General features: G+C 46.7%; 2 protein-coding genes across 3 annotated transcripts in view; one reads left to right on the top strand and one right to left on the bottom strand.

The window, feature by feature from the left end:
• Nucleotides 1-22,642, bottom strand: part of CAMK1D (calcium/calmodulin dependent protein kinase ID) — a 361,868-nt gene that overhangs the window by 270,429 nt on the left and 68,797 nt on the right. The gene's annotated exons all lie outside the window — the stretch shown is intronic.
• On the top strand, nt 4,309-6,449 carry LOC135972863 (uncharacterized). Its single transcript, XM_065553167.1, has 2 exons — nt 4,309-4,885; nt 5,880-6,449. Exons 1-2 carry the CDS (start codon nt 4,309-4,311, stop codon nt 6,353-6,355), a joined length of 1,053 nt encoding a protein of 350 aa, XP_065409239.1. The 3' UTR covers nt 6,356-6,449.

Here is a 22,642-nt window from a genome sequence, read left to right as displayed (position 1 = left end):
GGAGACGGTATCTGTTATAACAGGAAAAGCTCTGATTTTTTAAAGGATATGTATTGGTATAATTTTAACTTTTCTGAAATCTCTCATTCACAATTGTGTTGGAAGGCTGTGAGCCACCTACTCAGAATAAAATTAACCGTTGTTTTAGAGATGGGCCAGAAACAAAACCCCAGATTTGGGCCCTGGTGTTCAAACTCCAAACCCAGGTCTGACCTCTCCTGTTCGACAAGGAAGTCCAACCAAAACCCTGGCTATAACTGTTCCTCCACATTTTGAGGGTTCAACAAAGTCTAGAACCATGTCTCCAGGTTTCTGGATGTATATCTCTGATATAGGTAAATATATAACATTGGTGTTTATAAGTGATCCCTCATAGCATGACAGGCAAGGTTCTCATCAACTACACATGCACTTTGGTACATATAAGTAAGATAGAAATGGAACAACATTCATCTATCTAGGTACTTATATACCACCCCTCCCATCTCATCATTAGCAAACAATACCCATCTTTCTATTTATCTTCCTTCTGCACCTGTAAGAGAAATAGCTTGATTGGCATATAGGTCTTTGTTTTTATTTCTTTGTCTCTGTTTATTTGTGTGTGAATAGGTGCGTGTGTAAAGCAAAGTCAAAGGACTGAGTTTTGCATTTAGTTCAGGAAATGGTGAGTCATTCTTATCCCTTACAGGATGAGTGCCATAGGCTAGATCCAGCTGCTGTGAAAGTTCCATCTGTTGCACCCATGAGTAGAGCTGGTTGGAAAAATTCTGAAGAAACATATTTTCATTGGAATTTGCCAGTTCATCAAAGTTGCAATGCTGTGTGGAGATAGTTCAGTTTTGACTAAGTTCTGACAGAACACAGACAGGGATCCAACAGAACCTGGCCTTCCAGAAACTTGCCTAGTTTCCCAACAGCCTGGGTCCTTGGCAACCTGCTTGCCGGACTGACTAAGAGACGAGGAGCCCCATCGTCCAGGGTCCGTAGCTCTGGGGCACCCCGCGAGGCCAACTGCCCTGAAGCAGGCGGTCTATTCCCTGGTGCAGAGAATTTCTAAAATTTTGGTTGTCGTTCTGAAGCGGAACAAAATCCAATTTCAAAATATCGAACTCCTCCACAAAAGGAATTACCTTTCTCTGCACAGCTCTACCCATGTGCCTGTTTATTGGCATCTTCATTGTACTAGTGGAACACAGCTACCGTGGGAGGTCACGTGGCCTCAGGTATTAAGGGCCAGTCCCATGGAAGGCTTTGAAAATCAGGACACAGACCTTGAACCGGGCTCCGTATTCAACAGGGAACCAGCATTGAGAGTGGAGCACTGGGGTGACATGTTCACAGAGACCAGGGTTGCTAAGCAGATGGCTGCTGCATGTGTATTGTTTGGCACTTCCAAAGGGCATGTGGCTTCGTTCTTAGGTATAAACTGCAATAATAAAAGCCTGGAAAATGAGGGGTTTTCAAGACACAACCAAATCAAAGTTCATCTGCGAATCTGGTACTTTCAATGCACATTAAACTCTCCTGCTGTCCTGGCACCACATGAAGAATATGCCTACACTGCAGTGTAAGCTCAGGGTTAGAACTCAGGATCAAGCCTAACCCACCTTCTCTCAACACACAAATCGTTCTAACCCAGGGTCCTAGGACCCCATGGGAGTGGAAGGCCCAAGCCTGAGTCAAGCTGAGACTATTGCGTCGCAGTATAGACGCACCCCCACTGGACTTGTGCTCTGGGAGTCTCCCAGAAGTACAACAATCCCACAGGCTGACTTTCTTTGTCCTCTGAAGAGAGTCAAGTTTGGTGGACAGTCAAGTTTTCCCACACTGCACCACGAACAAAGGGCTAGAGCAGCCACCTGTTGAGAGGGCGCTAGGAAGAATAGGATTTGGGCAGTTGGAGTCGGGCCTGCATAATGCAATGTAGATGCTGGAGCCCCAGGTTGGGACCGAGGGTTCGACAATTCTTAACCCGGGGATACAAATGAGTGGAGATGCTCAAGCCCTCGGTTAACAAACCCAGCATCAGCTAACTCAAGTTCCACTAACCCTGGGCTTACATTACACGGCAATTAAACACCCACAACTGGCCCATGTCGGCTGACTCTAGCTAAGGGGCTCGGGCTAAGGGGCTATTTAATTGTGATGTAGAGATTGTACACCTAGCACTGCCTCTTAGGGTGCTAAGAGAGTCGCAGCTATGTAGGAGTGTGACTCTGGCACTGTGTTGCCCTTGCTTTGTAACACTTTTAAACTGTGCTGTGCTGACAGACTAATGTATAGTAGGCCTAGGGTGACCAGACAGCAAGTGTGAAAAGTCAGGACGGGGTGGGGGGTAATAGGAGCCTATATAAGAAAAAGACCCAAAAATCGGGACTGTCCCTATAAAATCGGGATATCTGGTCACCCTAAGTAGGCCTGCGCATTGAAACCATCGTCCAGCCAAGGATTCCAAAGGCACTTTACAGACACCCCTGCCATGTAAATATCCTCAAATTACCAGTGAGGTAAACTAAGAAGCTAAGGGCTAGATTCACAAAAGGACGTAGGGGCCTAACTGTCACTTTAGGCACCTAAATCCCAGCATCAGGCCCCTCTGGGATCACAAAGCCCCCGCTCAGCTTCCCCTGAAACCTGTAGATGCCTAAACTTGCTCAGCACCTAAATTTTCACAGTAAAAGTTTCCTCGGCACCTCTGTTTCTGATTCTGAGCATGTGCACTGTAGACCCACGCCAGGTGTCCAGACACCAAAGCCCCAGAGTGCTGCCTGAACTAGGGGAAGATAGGTGTTCCTCCACCTAACTCACATGCAGGACCAGAGCCAGTAGGCGTGATCACAGCTTGCCTACCGGATTGGGCACCTATGGAGAAGCTTACATGAAATGTTTGGGGAGAGGGGACAAAGAGGATCTCCCTCATAACCTTTAGCCCAGTGGTTAGGGCACTTGTTAGAGGGCTTTCCCTTCACCCCCTCCCCTGGTTCTTGTCATGCAGACAGAAAGTGGAAGACCAGAAGTCCAAAGTGCAGACAATGCGATGTTTATTGGGGTTCATTCCAAGCAAGCATATCCATAGCTCTACACACCGGCAGAGTCTGTTTCCCAGTGTCCCGTTCCCAGCTCTTACACGGCAGAGCCTTGCCTGTGTCCCCATTCCCACCTCCTCCTTCTTAGCAGGCCCAAATATACCTACAATGTACATCCCTGTCCCACCCCTTACCACTTATGGTCATGTTCCATTTTGGAGGGTCGTGAGTCTGGGGGCTTCGTCCCACCGCTTTTGTATCCCATGGGAGGGGTAAGGAGTGAGGTTGTGTTCTGGTCAAGGCCAGGCCTTTCTTTGTTTTTAGTGTCTTATGCCCCCCCCCTCAATCCCTTACCCCTCCTAACTGGTTGCTTGATCTTGGCTTGAGAGAGGAGCCAGGCAGCCTTCCAGTATATGCTCATATATTACACTCCCATCATACCCTGTAACACTTTAATTCTATCCCTTATCTCTTCCTGTTATACTAACGAACCCATCTGGCCAGGCAGAAGCAGCACACACAGTGTCTTTGTCCTTTGTTCACACGTTAGTATAAGATATAAGAGTATCAAAAAGTCAAACCCAAAATTCTATCTCAGGCTGACAAACAGGCCTATATACTAACAGTACTCACCTGTGATGTGGTACTTTCCACCTGAGGGGAAGAAGGGATTTCAGTTTGGATCTGCCGCCTTTCAGGTGAGTACCCTTACCATTTGGCTATGGGTCAGACCCTTTGTTTTCAGTTTTTACCGGTTTTTACTTAAAAATTCCGAGATATTACAAAAGCTATTTATTTTTTTACTGATTTTCACCCAAATTTTGGACTACTCGTGTGCATGAAAATACCGGTTATGTTAAGAAAATCCAATATATTCCATTAAGGCCTGGTCTACACTAGGCGTTTATGTCGAAGTTAGCGCCGTTAAATCGAATTAACCCTGCACCCGTCCACACTGCGATGCTATTTAGTTCGACATAGAGGTCTCTTTAATTCGACTTCTGTACTCCTCCCCGACGAGGGGAGTAGCGCTAAATTCGACATGGCCATGTCGAATTAGGCTAGGTGTGGATGGAAATCGACGCTAATAGCTCCGGGAGCTATCCCACAGTGCACCACTCTGTTGACGCTCTGGACAGCAGTGCGAGCTCGGATGCTCTGACCAGCCACACAGGAAAAGCCCCGGGAAAATTTGAATTTGAATTCCTTTTCCTGTCTGGCCAGTTTGAATCTCATTTCCTGTCTGGACATCGTGGCGAGCACAGCAGCACTGGCAACGATGCAGAGCTCTCCAGCAGTGATGGCCATGCAGTCTGTGAATAGAAAGAGAGCCCCAGCATGGACTGATCGTGAAGTCTTGGATCTCATCGCTGTGTGGGGCGATGAGTCCGTGCTTTCCGAGCTGCGATCCAAAAGAAGGAATGCAAAGATCTACGAGAAGATCTCTAAAGACATGGCAGAGAGAGGATACAGCCGGGATGCAACGCAGTGCCGCGTGAAAATCAAGGAGCTGAGACAAGGCTACCAGAAGACCAAAGAGGCAAACGGACGCTCCGGATCCCATCCCCAGACATCCCGTTTCTACGAGGCACTGCATTCCATCCTCGGTGCTGCCGCCACCACTACCCCACCAGTGACCGTGGACTCTGAGGATGGGATACTGTCCACGGCCGGTTCCTCAGACATGTTAGGGGACGGGGAAGATGAGGAAGGAGATGAGGAGGGCGAGGCAGTTGGCAGCTCTCACAACGCTGATTTCCCCGACAGCCAGGATCTCTTCATCACCCTTACAGAGATCCCCTACGAAGCGTCCCCAGCCATTACCCCGGACACAGAATCTGGTGAAGGATCAGCCAGTAAGTGTTGTAAACATCTAAACATTTATTTTTAACAAAACAGGAATATTAACAATTAAAAGAATGGGTTGTTCATGATTAGTGTGCCCTAGGCGCTTAACGGTTTAGTAAGGGGCAGTGCAAGTTTTGAAAAGAAATCTAGCAATGTCCGGTTTTCAGTGATTGTCCTGCACAAGCCGCTCTACTGTGTATTCCCTGCTACTGCAGCTACAGTAAAATGCGGTCTATATGTGCGGGGATAGAGCAGTAATCCTCCTGGGACATCTCGATGAAGCTCTCCTGGAGGTAACTTGAAAGCCGTTGCATGAGGTTCTTGGGGAGAGCGGCCTTATTGGGTCCTCCGAAGTACGACACGTTGCCGCGCCACGAGATTATCAGGTACTCGGGGATCATTGCTCTGCACAGCAGGGCGGCATACGGCCCTGGTCTTTGGAGGCTTTCCCGGAGCATTCTCTCTTTGTCGCTCTCGGAGATCCTCATCAGGGTGATGTCGGCCATGGTGACCTGCTTTTAATTAGGTAGGGGAATGTTAGTGTTGGGACTGCTTTCCCGTTCCTTTACAGAACTGTCACCGCTGGTTTGCAGCCACGCGGTGGAGGCGGGAGAGGGGCAGCCGAAAGGGATCATTCCCGGGGACAGCCGCGAGGGGGTGGGACAGGGGCAGAGTTCCCGCTTGCCGGATTGCTGGCAGCAGGGACTGACATTGATTTAAATGTGAAATGAGGCCAGTGGTAATATAAAAGTTTTAAACTGCCACAAGTGTACGGCTTACCATGTCTGCCTGCAACAGAAATTCCGTTGTGCTGCCTCGCTTCTCAAATGTGCTGTTCAAGACCCCAGGCACAGAATGCGAAGGCCGAGAATTCGACCTTGTGCTGAGTGCGCATATGAAAGGTGCTGTGCATGGTCTTGTTCACAGAGAAAGACTATGTTCTTTGTTCACAACTACATTTATCTTTCAGAGGAATTCACTCCCTTTTTCCCATTTCCACAGCCCCGTCTGCGACTGTCTCACAACCTAGCCTGGAATCACACTCCCAGAGGCTAGCGCGGATTAGGCGTAGGAAGAAGAGGACACGGGAGGACATGTTCTCTGAGCTTATGGCCTCTTCCCAAGCCCAGGCAGCACAGCAGACCCAGTGGCGGGAGAACTTGACCCGAATGCACCAAGCCAACATGGATCGGGAGGAGAGGTGGCGGCAGGAAGACCAGCAGGCGACTCAAACGCTGCTTGGACTACTGAGGGAGCAAACGGACACGCTCCGGCGCCTTGTGGATGTTCTGCAGGAACGGAGGCAGGAGGACAGAGCCCCGCTGCAGTCCATCTCTAACCGCCCTCCCCCGCCACCAAGTCCCATACCCACCTCACCCAAAGTGCAAAGAAGGAGAGGCGGCAGAGTCCCTGCTAACTCTCACTCCACCCCTGCAGAGAGCTCTAGTAGCAGAAGGCTCTCATTTCCCAAAATTTGAAAAGTTCTTTCCTTCCCGCCTGACACAAGCCCACGTCCAAGTTTCACCTCCCAATGCCATGTGTAGTTGATAATAAAAAATTCGTTTCTGTTAACTACTGTTTCAATCATGTTCTTTTGGAGGAGGAGGGGAAAGGGGGTTGGAAATTGGACAGGACAGTCTCCTTTGGCAGGGTACATAGTCGGGGGCAGGCACAGCAGCAGGGCACATACACAGTGCAGTGATGCAGTGACTAGTTGCCCCGGTTAGTCTGGGAGGTTGTTTTGATGTAATGTTGGGGGGGGTGGGTTGCTCTGTGACTTTGTGGCGGGGGAGGGCAGTTACAGATCTTAAGCGCCGGTCCTTAGACAGGATCACAGAGCCACACAGCATGGGATCTGTAACCGTCCTCCCCCTGCCACAAAGTCAAATAGACCTCCCATACACACAGTCCCGATCAGGAGGGGTGACAGGCTCCGTTGAAACAAGCATCCCACCGCAGCGGAGCCTGTCAATCCTTGAGTTTAGAAGCTGCATTCGCATCACAACACTAGACCCGCCCCGCACCACAGTCTGCGTCCCAGTTTTAAAAAATTCCCGCTAAAACAGTATTAAAGAAAACGGTGTGCTTTAACAAAGTAGAACTATTTTTATTTCGACACGTGTGTTGGAGGGGGGGTGAAGGGGGTATGTAACTGGATAGGATAGTCAACATTACCTGGGTAAAGAAACGGGGGCAGGTTTAGCTTCTCAGTACACAAACTATAAAATCACAGGTTACCCTGCTCACTCAGGAACTTTGCTTTCAAAGCCTCCCGGATGCACAGCGCTTCCCGCTGGTCTCTTCTAATCGCCCGGCTGTCTGGCTGTGAGTAATCACCAGCCAGGCTATTTTCCTCAACCTCCCACCCCGCCATAAAGGTCTCCCCCTTGCTCTCACAGAGATTGTGGAGCTGAGATCACAGCGAGTCAGTAAGCTTCTCCATCTCCCCTTGAGACGGCCAAAAGCACACTCCACCACCATTCTGCACTTGCTCAGCCGGTAGTTGAAGAGTTCTTTTTCAGTGTCCAGGGCGCCAGTATAGGGCTTCATGAGCCAGGGCATTAGCGGGTAGGCTGGGTCCCCGAGGATGACTATAGGCATCTCCACATCCCCAACAGTTATTTTGTGGTCCGGGAAGTAAATACCTTGTTGCAGCCGTCTAAACAGACCAGAGTTCCTGAAAACACGAGCGTCATGAACCTTGCCCGGCCATCCCACGTAGATGTTGGTAAAACGTCCCCTGTGGTCCACCAGTGCTTGCAGCACCATGGAAAAGTATCCCTTTCGGTTAATGTACTGGGTGGCCTGGTGGTCCGGTGCCAGGATAGGGATGTGAGTTCCATCTATGGCCCCACCGCAGTTTGGGAATCCCATCGCTGCGAAGCCATCTATGATCGCCTCCACGTTTCCCAGGGTCACTACCTTTGGCAGCAGTACATCAACGATTGCCTTCGCTACTTGCATCACAACAACCCCCACGGTAGATTTGCCCACCCCAAACTGGTTCGCGACTGACCGGTAGCTGTCTGGCGTTGCAAGCTTCCACAGGGCTATGGCCACTCGCTTCTGTACACTCAGTGCAGCTCGCAACCGGGTGTCACTGCGCTTCAGGGCAGGGGACAGCAACTCACAAAGTTCCAGGAAAGTTCCCTTCCGCATGCGAAAGTTTCGCAGCCACTGGGATTCATCCCAGACCTGCAGCACTATGCGGTCCCACCACTCAGTGCTTGTCTCCCGTGCCCAGAATCGCCGTTCCACGGCATCAACATGACCCATTGCCACTGTGATGTCCTCGGCGCTGGGTCGCCTGCTTTCTGACAGGTCTGTGCTACTCTCAGACTTCAGGACATCACCGCGGTGCCGTAGCCTCCTTGCCTGACTTTTCTGCATCTGCCTCAGGGAAACCTTTATGATAAGCTGCGAGACGTTGAGAGCGGCCACAACTGCAGCGATGGTCGCAGCGGGCTCCATGCTCGGAGTACAGTGGCGTCCGCGCTGTCAATGACTGGAAAAGCGCGCGAACTGTTTTCCCGCCGGCGCTTTCAGGGAGGGAGGGCGGGAGTGATGGACGGATGACGACAGTTTCCCAAAAGCACCCTCGACTCATTTTGTTACCCAGAAGGCATTGCCGGCTACACCCAGAATTCCAATGGGCAGAGGGGACTGCGGGAACTGTGGGATAGCTGACCACAGTGCACCGCTTCGAATGTCGACGCTATCACCGTTAGTGTGGACGCACAAAGTCGAATTACTGTCCTTAGTGTGGACACACACGTTCGACTTTGCAATATCGATTACAAAAATTCGATGCAAGTAAAATCGAACTACTCTCGTAGTGTAGACAAGGCCTAAGTAAATGTGTTTATGTTAATAATACATTAGCCTGAGTATAAATGCAAGGTTGTCTGTGAAAGTACAACAATGTTCTAGAAGATACACAGACACATTCATGTGCGTGCACATGTGTACATACTGTTAATGTACAGTCGATGATATAAAACACAGCATTAAAGTGCTTTTACCTTCAATACTTCTACTTTTCTCTATTTGTTGCTTTTTATTGTTCTCTCATCCCCCAATATTAGCCCCTATATTTTCCAGAAAACAATTATATATATATGGTAATTATATATATATGGTATATATATATATAATTGTTTTCTGGAAAATATAGGGGCTAATATTGGGGGATGAGAGAACAATAAAAAGCAACAAATAGAGAAAAGTAGAAGTATTGAAGGTAAAAGCACTTTAATGCTGTGTTTTATATCATCGACTGTACATTAACAGTATGTACACATGTGCACGCACATGAATGTGTCTGTGTATCTTCTAGAACATTGTTGTACTTTCACAGACAACCTTGCATTTATACTCAGGCTAATGTATTATTAACATAAACACATTTTATATATATATATATATATATATATATATATATATATATATATATATATATATATATATATATATATATATATATATATACACATAATTATTATAATTTTTTGCACTGATTTTCATCCATTTTACTTTTTGTAACAAACGCTGATAAATTCCCAGGAATTTTTAAACAAAATAAAAACTGAAAACGAAGAGCCTTTCGCTATGGGATATTCTGACATGAGGCTTACTCAGTTTCTCCCGTTGACGCTTTCCACCGTGAATAATTAAGGCTATGATTTTGTCATGGATATTTTTAGTAAAAGTCAGGGACAGGTCACGGGTAATTAACAAAAATTCACGGAAGCCGCAACTTGTCCTGACTTTTACTAAAAACGTCCCTGACAACATGGGGAGGGAGGAGGGTCCAGTACACTGCCCCCTGTCTACAGTGGCTGGGAGCTGCGGGGACCCACTGCTCTGCAGGGCTGGGAGCTGGGGCGGGGCGCCCTATGGGGCTGGGAGCTGGGGAGAGGACCCCGGCTGCTCATGCTGGCTGAGCATCTGCGGGGGGAGCCCTGCCAGTGGCAGCAGCTAGGCAGCTCCGGGGTCCCTACCAGCGCCAGCAGCTGGGGAGCTTCAGGGTTCCTGCGCCACCCACAGTGGCTGGGAGCTGTGGGGGGTCCCTCCACCGCCAACAGTGGCTGGTCAGCTGCAGGGCCCCCAATGTCACGAGATCTCTGGAAGTCAAGGATTCCGTGACGTCCGTGACTTCTGTGACATAATCGTAGCCTTATGAATAATAAAGGCAAGAATCAGACGGTCAGCGAGAGAACAGGCACAAGAATGATTCTGTAGCCTGGTGGTTAGAGCATTCACATGGTAAGTGTGAGACCCAAGATCCAGTCCCCCTGCTCCGATGCCTTTTTAAAATTATTCATCCACAGAGGAACAGTTTCAAAAGGAGAGATTGAGAGAGCCCCACATGAGAATATCCCATAGCTCTGTGGTTAGAATACTCCCCTGAGAGGTGGCAGATCTCCCTTCTTCCCCTCATGTAGAAGGGAGACTTGACCCAGGGTCTCCGACTTCCCAGGTGAGTACCCTAGCCCCTTGGCTACACCTTATGTGGGAAGATGTTGCCCTTTCCTCCCCCCAACTTCTTACTTAATTGGCATAGGTGCCAAACTCCAAGAGAGGAGGCGTCTCCCTGCAGCCTGGACGTAAGCAGCTACCTCTGTGAGGGGGCGAGGCTGAGCACAGACCCCTCGGCTTGGCACCTCCCATTGGCTACCTTAGGTGAGGAGCCGCCTAGCACACTGGTTTTTGTGAATCCCATTCTGAGGCGCCTGTCTCTCCCCATTCATTGTGTTGGGAGCGTCAGCCAGGGCTCCTGATTCTCTGTGCTGGGCTCTAACCCCTGGAAAGACAGCACTAGCCAGAGTACCCTTTTGAGCTACCTTTTCACAAAGACAATTTTTCTCTCTCTTTTCATTATTTTTAACATGTTCCATAATAGAGCTCAATGCCCGTAAAGCTATGTCACGCCTTAATTCTCTAGTGTGCATTTATCTAAGTTCATCTGTAGCCCCTGACCCAAAGTACCTCACATGCACTAATTAATTTATCCTCACAGCACTCCTGAGGGGCCAGCTGAGGCACTGAGAAATTAAATGACCAGCCCAAGATCACACAGGAAATCTGTGGCAGAGCCAGGAATCACAGACAACTTGCCAGACCCCAGCCCAGCATCTTACCCACTAAACCAACCTTCTTCCCTGTGAAGGCCTGGAAAAAAGTTCCCAACAGAGCCAAAATGCAAGGGATTTCAGTGAAAATTTCAAAGTGCATAAGGGATGCCCCCCAAGCTGTAAACACAGCTATAGTAGGGTGCCCCAAACACCTACCCCATCTTTCAAGGGAAGGACAGAGTGCCATAGTCGCCATCTAGCAGCTTGGCTGCCAACTCACCACATACCGCTACAAGGAGCTTGATGCCTTCACCCAGCCCAGCAGTGTTGTTGCTGCAGCACGATAAGCTCAGCTCAGCTTTCCCTGAGCAACCAAGGAGCAGAGGTGATGGCAGCAGAACACGTTCCCACAGCTGCCTTTCTGTTGGCATCATTTGGAGAAGGAGATTGCAGCCTTCTCTGTATTCTCAATCTTTTACCTAAAGCAGACGCTATTATTATTTACCTTACCGTAAGTTCTTAGGAGGTCCAGGCATTTACTGGACCCCACTGTGTGAGGTGCTGTACAAACAACACAAAAAAAAGACAATTCCTGCCCCAAAGTACTTACAGTCCAAGTATAAAACAAGTCATGACAGATAGAGACAGATGGGGGAGCACGAGGAAACAATGGGACAATACTGGTCAGCATGGTAAGCAGTGGTCTCGGCACACCAGCCGCTTAACTGTTATTTTTTTTGTAGGCAGGATGGCAAAGTAACTTCTAGCTGCCCCTGGCTCTGCCTAGCCAAAAGCAGAGTTCAGTTTTTCGCTCCAGTAAAACTGCAGTAAATGCCCCAACTAACAGACCTAAGACTCAGCTCAGGTCTTAAGTAAAATATTCTTTTGTTGGCAATTTTAGAGAATCAGAGAGATAAATAAGAGGTTAAAAATAAACAAGCATATGCATATCAAGAAAAACACTAAGGCAAGCAGTGTGAGGTTAGCTCTAAACATGGTGCTGAAATATTTCTCTAGGCCTACTGCAGTGATTATTAGCTTGTGCTTTTCTCTTAGCCATATGCATTATGTAAAGTAACCGTTTTCCATGAAAAAATAAAAAATATTGAAGAAAGCAGCCATTTTAAAACTGAGCACTTTTACAAATGTATGCTGTTCTTTAAAGATACAGAAGGGTGGTGTTATGTTTGCAGAACAACCGTATCCTACTAAAGGAGAGCCATGTAGTCCTTTAATATTAGGAGTGGGTATTGTTTGCTCTTTAATAATAAACAAAATAATACCACACCAATAGGGACTTACTTGGTCATGTCTGAGGAAGACAGATGATTACTTTGTACTGGCCTGAAGAGTGAAGTCATTTAGAAAAGGAACAAGGTAGTTTTGCATGAAGGTGAAAATCCTAGTAATCAGATTACTAGTACCTCATCAGAAGCTCCCCCAATTGTTCCTTCTAGTAACCATGTTGTAGGGAGAGATTGAGAATGTTGTGAGGTAAAGCAGCCATTGCAAAGCTTTCTTGCCAACTTGGCTGCTATCCAGACTGGAGTCCCATTGGTAACTCAATTATATGGTTCAAAATCTGCCCCCCCCCCCCACACACACACACCTTTGCCACTCCCTTGGCTTCAGCAGCGTCTGTGTGGCATGGAGGGAAGAATCTGTCCCTTTGAAAATACCATCAAAAGTGACACCGACACCCCATTATCAGTCTCAGATGGAAAGATTCATGAAGACAGAACTCTTCTGTCACCCCTAGAGGTGGCCCAGGCAGCTCCAGTTGAGGCATATTGGTGTGTGTGGTATAGGATAGCGTGCACTGCCCCTGCCTGTTCTGGGGATAGAGAGAGGACTTCAGTTTCCCATGTTGTCAGGCAGACACCTTTATCAGGCACTCGAGTCACTTACAAAAATTAAATCAATGCAATCAAACAGGGAGGGGGAAAAAACATCAGGATAAATTATTTTCAAGACACAATTCCAGTTTTACAGTCTGACTTCCATTTTGGCAGCTACACATCTCAAGGATGCACATTTAGAGTCAGATTTCATTTATTGTTTCCGGGATTTTGAAAATAGAAGAAACAGGAAAGAAAACATGTCTCTCGGACATGAATTTATTTAAAAACTGAAAGGAAGCGAGCTGCTTGTATAACTCCTGAGTTGTGTCCCTTTAAAATCAGGTACCTGTTTTGATTTAAAAAAAAAAAAAAAAGAAAACACTTTTAAAGTAGCCAACATTTTGTTTTCTTTCAAAAAAAAAAATTAAAAGTAACCTTTAAAAATATCTGTTGAACGTGTGGATTTTGGTTCTAGTGACAATAGCTGGACAGAGAGCACTGGAGACTGAAAGCTTTTACCCATGGGACAGGTGTAACACTATTACCACATGCTGCTCTGACAATGTGCCTAGGCCCTAAGCAGGAGGTAGGTAGGGTGACCAGATAGCAAGTGCGAAAAATCGGGACGGGGTGGGGGGTAATAGGAGCCCATATAAAAAAAAAGCCCCAAATATCGGGACTGTCCCTATAAAAATCGAGACATCTGGTCACCCTAGAGGTAGCATGCTGAAGCATTGGGGTGGCGGGGAGGGAGAGTTCATTCTATCGAACTGGGTACTTATGTGGCCCCACCACTGCAATGTCTAAGCAGACACTGAGAAAGCTGGGAAATATCTCGTGCTGTTTGCATTTCACGTAACAGAGACACATGGGGGCTGCTGGCACTTCAGCCCAGGTTGTCTCACCAGCTCTCTCAATGGCTCCACTTCAGTGTCCATTGTGCAGTAAGTCCTTGGCTTCTCTGTTGAGAATGCCCACAGTGGTATCAATTCTGATAAACGTGGCACCTGTTCTCTGGGAATTGCATGAATCCTAGCAAACATTCTACACAGATATATAGCCCCCTGGTGGAGCAGCCTGGGTCCCAAAGCAGGGTAGAGCCTAAGTATTCCTCCATTCTAACCAGCTGTCACCCACCTTGAGACCCATGGGTCCTGTGCACCTCCTCTCCTTCCTTCCAAGAGCAACAAGGGGCAGCGTCTCTTCCTGCTGCTAGAGCATCTCTCTCCAGCCAACCAAGTGCTGTGTCTCTGAGCTGCCCTGGCACATCACTGAGGGTCCTGGCAGCCCCTCCCGGCTGTTCATATTTCAGGCACCTTTGAGTCCTTCCTCTTTTTGGAGCCTCAGAAATAGCCAGGGCTACACATAGGTCACCAAACCACTAACAATCTCTGCTAACTTGGGCTGCATTTCAACTGACAACCCTGATCCGGCAAATACAGGTACTTATGAACAGGAGTGGTCCCTTCAAGTCCAATGGGACTACTCCTGTACATAAAGCCACATGCTTGAATAAGAGTTCCCAGGATGAGGGCACTAGTGGTGAAACCCATGCTATCTCTACACCAATCTACTGAGACATCCACACCAGCTAAGATATTGAAATTCAGCACAAGAGTTACATGTGGAGAGCATCTACAGCATACTGTTTGTTTCATATACAATTATGTATTTGTAAATGACGTAATTTTAGGTTCTAACGATGCTTTTTGTGGTTAAAATTAAAGTCTATTTAATGGTGTAATTACATCCAAGAAGAGTCACACAACAAAAGCTTCATTACAATGATGTTAAGTATAAAGTGTATGTTTGGTAGAATCTTCCCATTTATTCCAAGTACCACAATGCAGAATACTAGGGACAGGTACCCTGTCTCCTTCTGGGTCTCGTGCAGCACCAGGCACATTGTCAGTACTGAACACACAGAAGTGACAACATCTGCCATATTAACAACTCTTAGCACTCTACATTTCTGAAGTGCTGTACATGGATTAGTCCTCATCACCCTAAAGGATCCAGTGGTTTGTAGACCCCGTATACCCAGCACCACTGGGGTGGGAGAGTAGCAACCAACCACGAAGCAGCACGGGGCCAAGCAAACTTAGCAAAGTGCTAGTGGGATCTTTAACCACCATGTTGAGCAGACAACACAATGGTTCTTAAGGCTTCACCTGAAAAAGTCCATGTGACAGAATGCTGGGAATCACCCTGTGGGTCACTGTTTAACCCAGGGGTAAGCAACCTATGGCACGCGTGCCGAAGGTGGCATGCGAGCTGATTTTCAGTGGCACTCACACTGCCCTGGTCCTGGCCACCGGTCCAGGGGGCGCTGCATTTTAATTTAATTTTAAATGAAGCTTCTTAAACATTTAAAAATCCTTATTTACTTTACATACAACAAGAGTTTAGTTCTATATTATAGACTTATAGAAAGACCTTCTAAAAACATTTAAAATATATGACTGGCATGCAAAACCTTAAATTAGAGTGAATAAATGAAGACTCGGCACACCACTTTTGAAAGGTTGCCAACCCCTGGTTTAACCCATCAGTCCCTGGGGGAGGGGATTTACAGAGAGGACTTCCTGATTACCAGATCAGATTGGGGCTGGGTAACTAATGAGCTAACTGACTCATTAACAAGGAGATTGGGTAGAAGAGCATAGGAAGGAAAGGCACGAGAGGAGAAGCAGAAGAGAGAGAAAGATTAGCAGGGCCTGACAAAAGGGAGTTCTCTGACAGCTCCAGCCCCGCCACAGCTGCAACCACTGCGGAGGGGGCTGAAGCTGAAAAAGTCAGAAGATTCATTAAAGTCATGGAATCCATGACCAAATTGTATCCTTATACGTGGTACTCACTGGAATCTGCTTGGGACAGATGAAGGATTGAACAAGCCCTGCCAGAATTTGAACCTAAGTTTCCAAATTGTCCAGGGGCAGCCGCTTTGTGATGCTCAGGCAGCCAGAGATTCCCCTAGCACAGTGGAATTCCCCAGGTGGCTTACAAGGCTTTATGCTAACCACAACCTCCAGGTAAGGGGCATGTTCGGGGAGTGTCCAGGGGATGTTCTTGGCCAGTGGAGTAATCCCTAGGGGGGAACACTGTCTGCAGCCCACGTAACTTAGCTTAAGTAAGTTACACTAAGGATCAAAACTAGCCCCAGTGGGCACAGGAATGGCAAAGTGGGAAGGCAGCTTAAAGCCCATGCCTGCCTCACCACACAAAGCATAAACTCAGCGCACATGACAATCTGGCCTTAAGTATTTCAAATTAGCTGCTTAGCCCAGTAAGCCAGGTCCCCTCTAGCCACATAGGTGAAGCTTTGGATAGCCCAGTATTTCCCAGTACATTGGTGTGAAGTTAGGTGAGGGGTGATTCATTCCTAAACGCCACTTAATCCAGTTTCAGATTGCAAGGTGTCTATAGACCGCTGTTGGGAAGAAAGTGTAACACACCAACTCGTGAAGGGGGGAACCATTGCATCAGCTATTCTCTCCTGGAGGGAGTGGACAGAGAGGGAATAACTAATGTATCCCAAACTAAGAGCAGGGACATCAGGAGAGTCCAGAGGTGGGGAGGCAGGGTTGAGCCCTCTCTCTGTTGCTATTCCCTTCTGCTTGTGGCCCATTCACAGTCAATACATCAGAGGGATAAATACCAGAGAGGGAGAGGAGTTATTTAATGTAAGTGTCAATGCTGCCACAAGAACAAATGGATATAAACTGGCCATCAACAAGTTTAGGCTTGAAATTAGATTAAGGTTTCTAACCATCAAACAAGTGAAGTTCTGGAACAGCCTTCCAAGGGGAGCAGTGGGGGCAAAAAACCCTATTGGCTTGAAGACTGAGCTTGATAAGTCTATTGAGGGGATGGTATGATGAGACTGCCTACAATGGCATGTAGCCAATCTGCCACTGCTAGCAGCAAATATCTCCAATGGCTGGAGGTGGGACACTAGATGGGGAGGGCTTTGAGTTACTACAGAGAATTCTTTCCCAGGTGTCTAGCTAGTGCATTTTAGCCACATGCTCAGAGTCTCTACCTGATCGCTGTATTTGGGGTCAGGAAGGAATTTTCTCTCAAGTCAGATTAGCTGAGACCCTGGGGGTTTTTTTTTTTTTTTTTTTTGCCTTCCTCTGCAGCATGGGGCACAGGTCACTTGCTGGTTTAAACTAGAGTAAAAGGTGGATTCTCTGTAACTTGAAATCTTTACATCACATTCCGAGGACTTCAGTAACTCAGTAAGAGGTTATAGGTCTATTACAGGAGTGGGTGGGTGAGGTTCTGTGGCCTGCAATGTGCAGGAGTCAGACTAGATGATCATGATAGTCCCTTCTGGCCTTAAAGTCTATGAGTCATTTTTCCCCATTTCCTCCCCAGTAACTCTCATGCTAATGGCAGTAGAGAAGAACTACATGTATTTGTATTCTTCTCTATGTAAAGAAGGGAGAACAGAACCTAATGAAGACAATCTGTTCCCTACTCCAGTCAAAAGCTCCTATATGCACCCATCTGGGCATAGGCCCACTGAAGCAACTGTATTGAAAGCTGTTGTGTCAGGCCTGGAATCTCATTTTGTACCCCTGGCAAGACTCCAAACATCCTCAGCAGGCTTTGTACTATCTCACCCTTGAATAATTTTGATCATTTTCATAGAAATTATAGAAACAGAGGGCTGGAAGGAACCAAAAGAGGTATTCAGGTCCAGCCCCTGCGCTGAGGCAGGACCAAGTAAACCAAGCCATTCCTGATTAACTAGAACTCTCCTAATTAGCCTCTTCTTTCCTTATGAAATATTTGTACAAACTATAATTCACTTCTGTGTAGCTCAGAGGAGTGTAAAGCTATGTCTACACTACAGCACTTGTGTGCACCGCGTTATGTCGGAAGGAGAGCGTCTCCCACTGACATAGCTTCTGCTGCTCACGGAGGTGAGGTTTTTATGCCAACAGGAGAGTTCTCTCCCATCGGCACAGAGTGTCTTCACCAGCTGTGCTGCTGCAGAGCTGTCCGTATAGAAATACGCTAAGAATCATGGGCTTTTACTCCCCTTTGTGCACATGCTGCTTGATAAACCTTGATTACTAGTTGTTGTATTATTAATGTATTTACCTAACAAAACTCAGCCCAGAGGGAGCACTTGGTTTTTGGTGAGATCCAGCTTCCTAGCTTCAGCATATACAATTCAACTTAATCTGTGTACCAGGCCTCAGACAATCTGAGCACTGGCATCTATGTATTTTGCCACCCCAAGCACGGCAGTCAGGCGGCTTTTGGCGGCGCGCCTGCGGGAGGTCCGCCGGTCCCGCGCCTTCGGTGTACCCGCCGCCGAAACTGCGGGATCGGTGGACCTCCTGCAGGCAAGCCACCGAAGGAAGCCTGACTGCCGCCCTCACGGCAACCAGCACGCTGCCCCCCGTGGCTTGCCGCCCCAGGCACGCGCTTGGTGCGCTGGTGCCTGGAGCCGCCCCTGACTGGCATTTAGTAACATATTCAGATTTCATAAGTGGTGAATGTAAATGGCGCTCTTCTAGCTATGGGCTTGTCTACACTGGCACTTTACAGCGCTGCAACTTTCTTGTTCAGGGGTGTGAAAAACACACACCCCTCAGTGCTGCAGGTTTCAGCGCTGTAAAGTGCCAGTGTAGACAGTGCACCAGTGCTGGGAGCTATGCCCCTCATGGAGTGCTCTGCCGTGACTACACAAGCCACGTTGCCAGTGTAGACAAGCCCTATGTCTGCAGACATACCACCTGGTGGTGTATTATTTTGAACTACTGCAAACTCTGAAGTGCGGGGCTTGTGCAATGTTGCTGTGTGATTTTAAACAGCTGCTGCATTCTACTCCAGAGGTGACCGATTTCAGTGGTGGATAATGTGATCTATATGCTTATCCCTTTCCAACCTCAGAGGAGTGTTCTGAGGTTTAATTGATGAATGCTTGCAAGTGCTTCAGGATCTTTAGATAACAGAAGCTACAGAAGTGCAAATGACAGGCATAATTGTTATACTAGCGTTGGGTTTTTTTTAAACCCTGGCTACAGATCTTTTTGTAATTGCTGTCAAATGGCAGGAAAGAGATAATAAACACAAATGGAAAGTGGTGGACAGATAAGAAGATTCCTGAAAGTTAAAGACTGTAGAGTGCCTTTAGGATTAGGCACCTAAATGAGATGTTTCAGAGTAGCAGACGTGTTAGTCTGTATCCGCAAAAAGAACAGGAGTACTTGTGGCACCTTAGAGACTAACAAATTTATTAGAGCATAAGCTTTCATGGACTACAGCCCACTTCTTCGGATGCATATAGAATGGAACATATATTGAGGAGATATATATACACACATACAGAGAGCATAAACAGGTGGGAGTTGTCTTACCAACTCTGAGAGGCCAATTAATTAAGAGAAAAAAAACTTTTGAAGTGATAATCAAGATAGCCCAGTACAGACAGTTTGATAAGAAGTGTGAGAATACTTACAAGGGGAGATGATCAGATTTCCAGAGAGTGAGCTACTGGGTGCTAATTTCTTTTGGAAATCAGGCCTTATCCATCCCATGATGCTTAAGTCTCCTTACAATTTCTCTATGGGTTTGTCTTGAGCACATTAACATTATTTGAAAGTAGTATTTACAATTGGTTGTCTCTCCCAATATATGAACAAATTCTGTCCTCAAGCTCCCCCTGAAGTCAATGAGATGCCCCCATGCTTCAATGAGAGGCCCTGCATACATTTCTATGTCCAATTAACATTTCAGTGCCATGGTTTAATAGCCTTGTGACGGAATGCAGAGGGTCCAGCTTGTTACCAGCAGGCAGGGAGTTAACACCCTGTGTATGTAGCTCTCCGAAGTCATACCGTACATGCTAGGGTTAGGGAGCTGCAGAGCCGGTGTTGGCGCTTGGGTCGTGGGCAGCGCACGGAATCCCCATGGTCGCCCCGTGCCTAGGAGCTGGACATGGTGGCTGCTTCCGGGAGCCGCGCAGAGCCCAGGGCAAGCAGGGAGCTGATGCAGGGTTGGGACTGAAGGCCCAATCAAGGCAAACCAGGGAATGAGACAGAAGTATCCTCTGACCATCAAGGGCTGAAAGCCTTCTGAGGAGACAGTGCTCCACAAGCAGCTGTAATAAAGCCAGCATTGCCAACCCCAAGCATTCAAACACCATGAGATTTTATCAATACTAAATTCTGGCTTCTTATTAATATTGTGTTTATGATTTGTATTACCATAGCACGTATGGGCTCTTGTTGTGGACCAGGATCCCACTGAGCTAGAGTTGCCTTTTAGTTTTTAACACTTTAGCTTTTATCTGCAACCACGAATGCTAGAACCTATCATTTTTTTTAATGCAAAATGAGATTTTCAGGTGATAAAGTAATGCCAGGAAGGGATGGTAAGAAAAACAACAACTATTAAGAGCTTCATGATACGCAGGCCTTTTGCTATAAGAACTTTATTGCTTTTTGTGTTGTAAACTAGGTACAGCTGAACCACAGACAGGAGGCCAGGGCTTCCAGGAACCTTCCTGAAAGGCTGTTTTTTACTGCAGAGCAATTCCACCAACTTCTAAGGAGAATTGCTTTTCTTTTTCTTCTCCTGTTGCTCGAGGGGATGTATGAGTGTGTCAAAAATTGTAACACTAAGTGATAGTGATTAGGTGCACTATATCAATAAAAATAAAATCAGGTAAATTGAAAGTACCTGCTCATAAGGGAGGGCATTGAAAAGACCAACCTGTGGTTATTGAATGCCTAGTTGGATTTGGAACAGCTGCAGTGTCCCTTTAAAGTCTTTTTAGGTCTTCAATGGAAATGAATGTGATGCATTAGGCTATGTCAGGACTCATTATATCAGGAGGATGTGATTAAAGCTGAAGTTGCTCTACAGAATTAAATGCATCTTCAGCTGCAGTACAAATTCTAAGGGATGCTGTCTTCCATAGGATTTCTCCTCCCCCCATCCGAGACATGTTTAGAACCAGGTAATTACTTGTAGATAAGGCATTTTACTACAAAAAGCCAGTAAAAGGGCCAAAGGTATTGATTGTGACACATCCTTTTAAAATAGGGGGTGTTATTGTTATAAGAAAGGAAGGTGAAACCGTTTAGCTGTGCGTTGTATAATTACACCAGCAGGGCTAGGGGCTTTTCAAATCATGAACAACTCAGCACTAATTTTAAAATGTGCTGTCAGCTATTGAATGTCACTTGCCTTGGCAGTAACAGGAAAACATGGGAGCGAATACACAACTGATTCTTACTCTCTCTTTTCTACCATCAGTGTTTCTAAATCACTGATTCAGATCTAATTCCCTCTGTTTTTACATATGTTTTTCTGGACAGTGATTACAATGAGGCGTGGAGGAAGAGGGCTCACTATATTGTACTGTGTCGGTGGCGCATAGTAGTCGTATATAAAACTGGAAAAATGAAAAGGGCATTTTGTTACAAAATTTGACTTTTCTTAAATAAAAATAAATAAATTTGCTCCAAGTCATTGCAATGGCAGGAATGAATGAATAATGCCTGATCCTGCAGCCCTTACTCATGACTCTTCGCCTCGATTTCAAGAGTATGCAGGAGGATCTGATCTGTTCTTGGGTAGAGATGTGACTTCTCACAGTGAGTAAGGGCTGCAGGACTGGGCTCTTTATTTGTTCCTCTTGCTATAATTTTCTTTGGCTAATTGTTTGCTTCGGTTGTTGGTCAGGCTGGTTACTACTCATAATAGCATCCACTTGAGTTGTGCTCGCCTGTGATATAAAATTATTCTGCTTAACTGCCAGGGGGCAAATTTGTCACGTACACATGGGAGGAAGAAGAAGGGAAAACATCAGCTATGGGTTGTCTTAACTCAGGAAGTTCTTTCGAGAGGAAATGTAGCCAAACTCCAAACCTGGAGACAATGGACCTTTCTGTGCCTGCGTCCTATAGATAGCTAACTGGTTGGTTTGCAAAATAAGCAAGGAGGAGGGGGCAAGTAGATGAACAATAAGGGGTCATAAGAGGGGCAGATACATGTAGCTTGCTAATTATGTATGGTAATGATGGCAAATTTTGGCCAATCATAAAGCAATAGATTATCATCGTCAACTGCATACAGTGCTTTGGTGTAAGTGTTTTCTTTGTTCTTGCTGACTTATGAGCTCAAACCCAATTGCAATTGAAATAAACGGATCGCCCCTCCCGGGGCTCCTTGCTTGATTAGCTGTGTCCGTCTCTCCTTATTCCTCAGCTGGAACGGACAGGAATTTCTATGACACCTGCAAGGCTACTATCAGTGGATTTAGCTGAGGGTGAAATGAGCCAAAGTTGTCACACTGCAGCAGCTTGGAAAAGCTCAGTGTAACAGCAAAAGCCACTGAAGTTTGGGAAGACAGTCAGTCATTAACACTAAATTTTTATTTGTAAGGGGTTTTGTTGCTTTGTTTGTTTTCCCTCCCCCCCCCCACACCCCTCAACTAAATGCTAGAAACTCTTCTTTTTAATAGGAACTCATGCATTCACCTTCTGCAGAGCCTAATCCCAGGAAAGCTTCTGGCTTCCCACAGGTGAAAGGGCAAGGGGCTCTCTCAGGCCCTATAACTTACAGTCAGTGGGCAATGTATATTATGGGGAGAACAGAATTTCAGTTGCACACATACAAAATGGGAAATGAGTGCCTAGGAAGGAGTACTGTGGAAAGGGATCTGGGGGTCATAGTGGACCACCAGCTAAACATGAGTCAACAGTGTAACACTGTTGCAAGAAAAGCGAACATCATTCTGGAATGTATTAACAGGAGTGTTTGTAAGCAAGACACAAGAAGTAATTCTTCCGCTCTACTCTGCTCTGATTAGGCCTCAACTGGA

The sequence above is a fragment of the Chrysemys picta genome, chromosome 1 (genome assembly GCF_011386835.1).
Source record: "Chrysemys picta bellii isolate R12L10 chromosome 1, ASM1138683v2, whole genome shotgun sequence".
NCBI classification, from domain to species: Eukaryota; Metazoa; Chordata; order Testudines; family Emydidae; genus Chrysemys; species Chrysemys picta.
The sequence above is the reverse complement of the archived record's forward strand: the minus strand, read 5'-3'. Positions and strand labels throughout refer to the sequence as shown.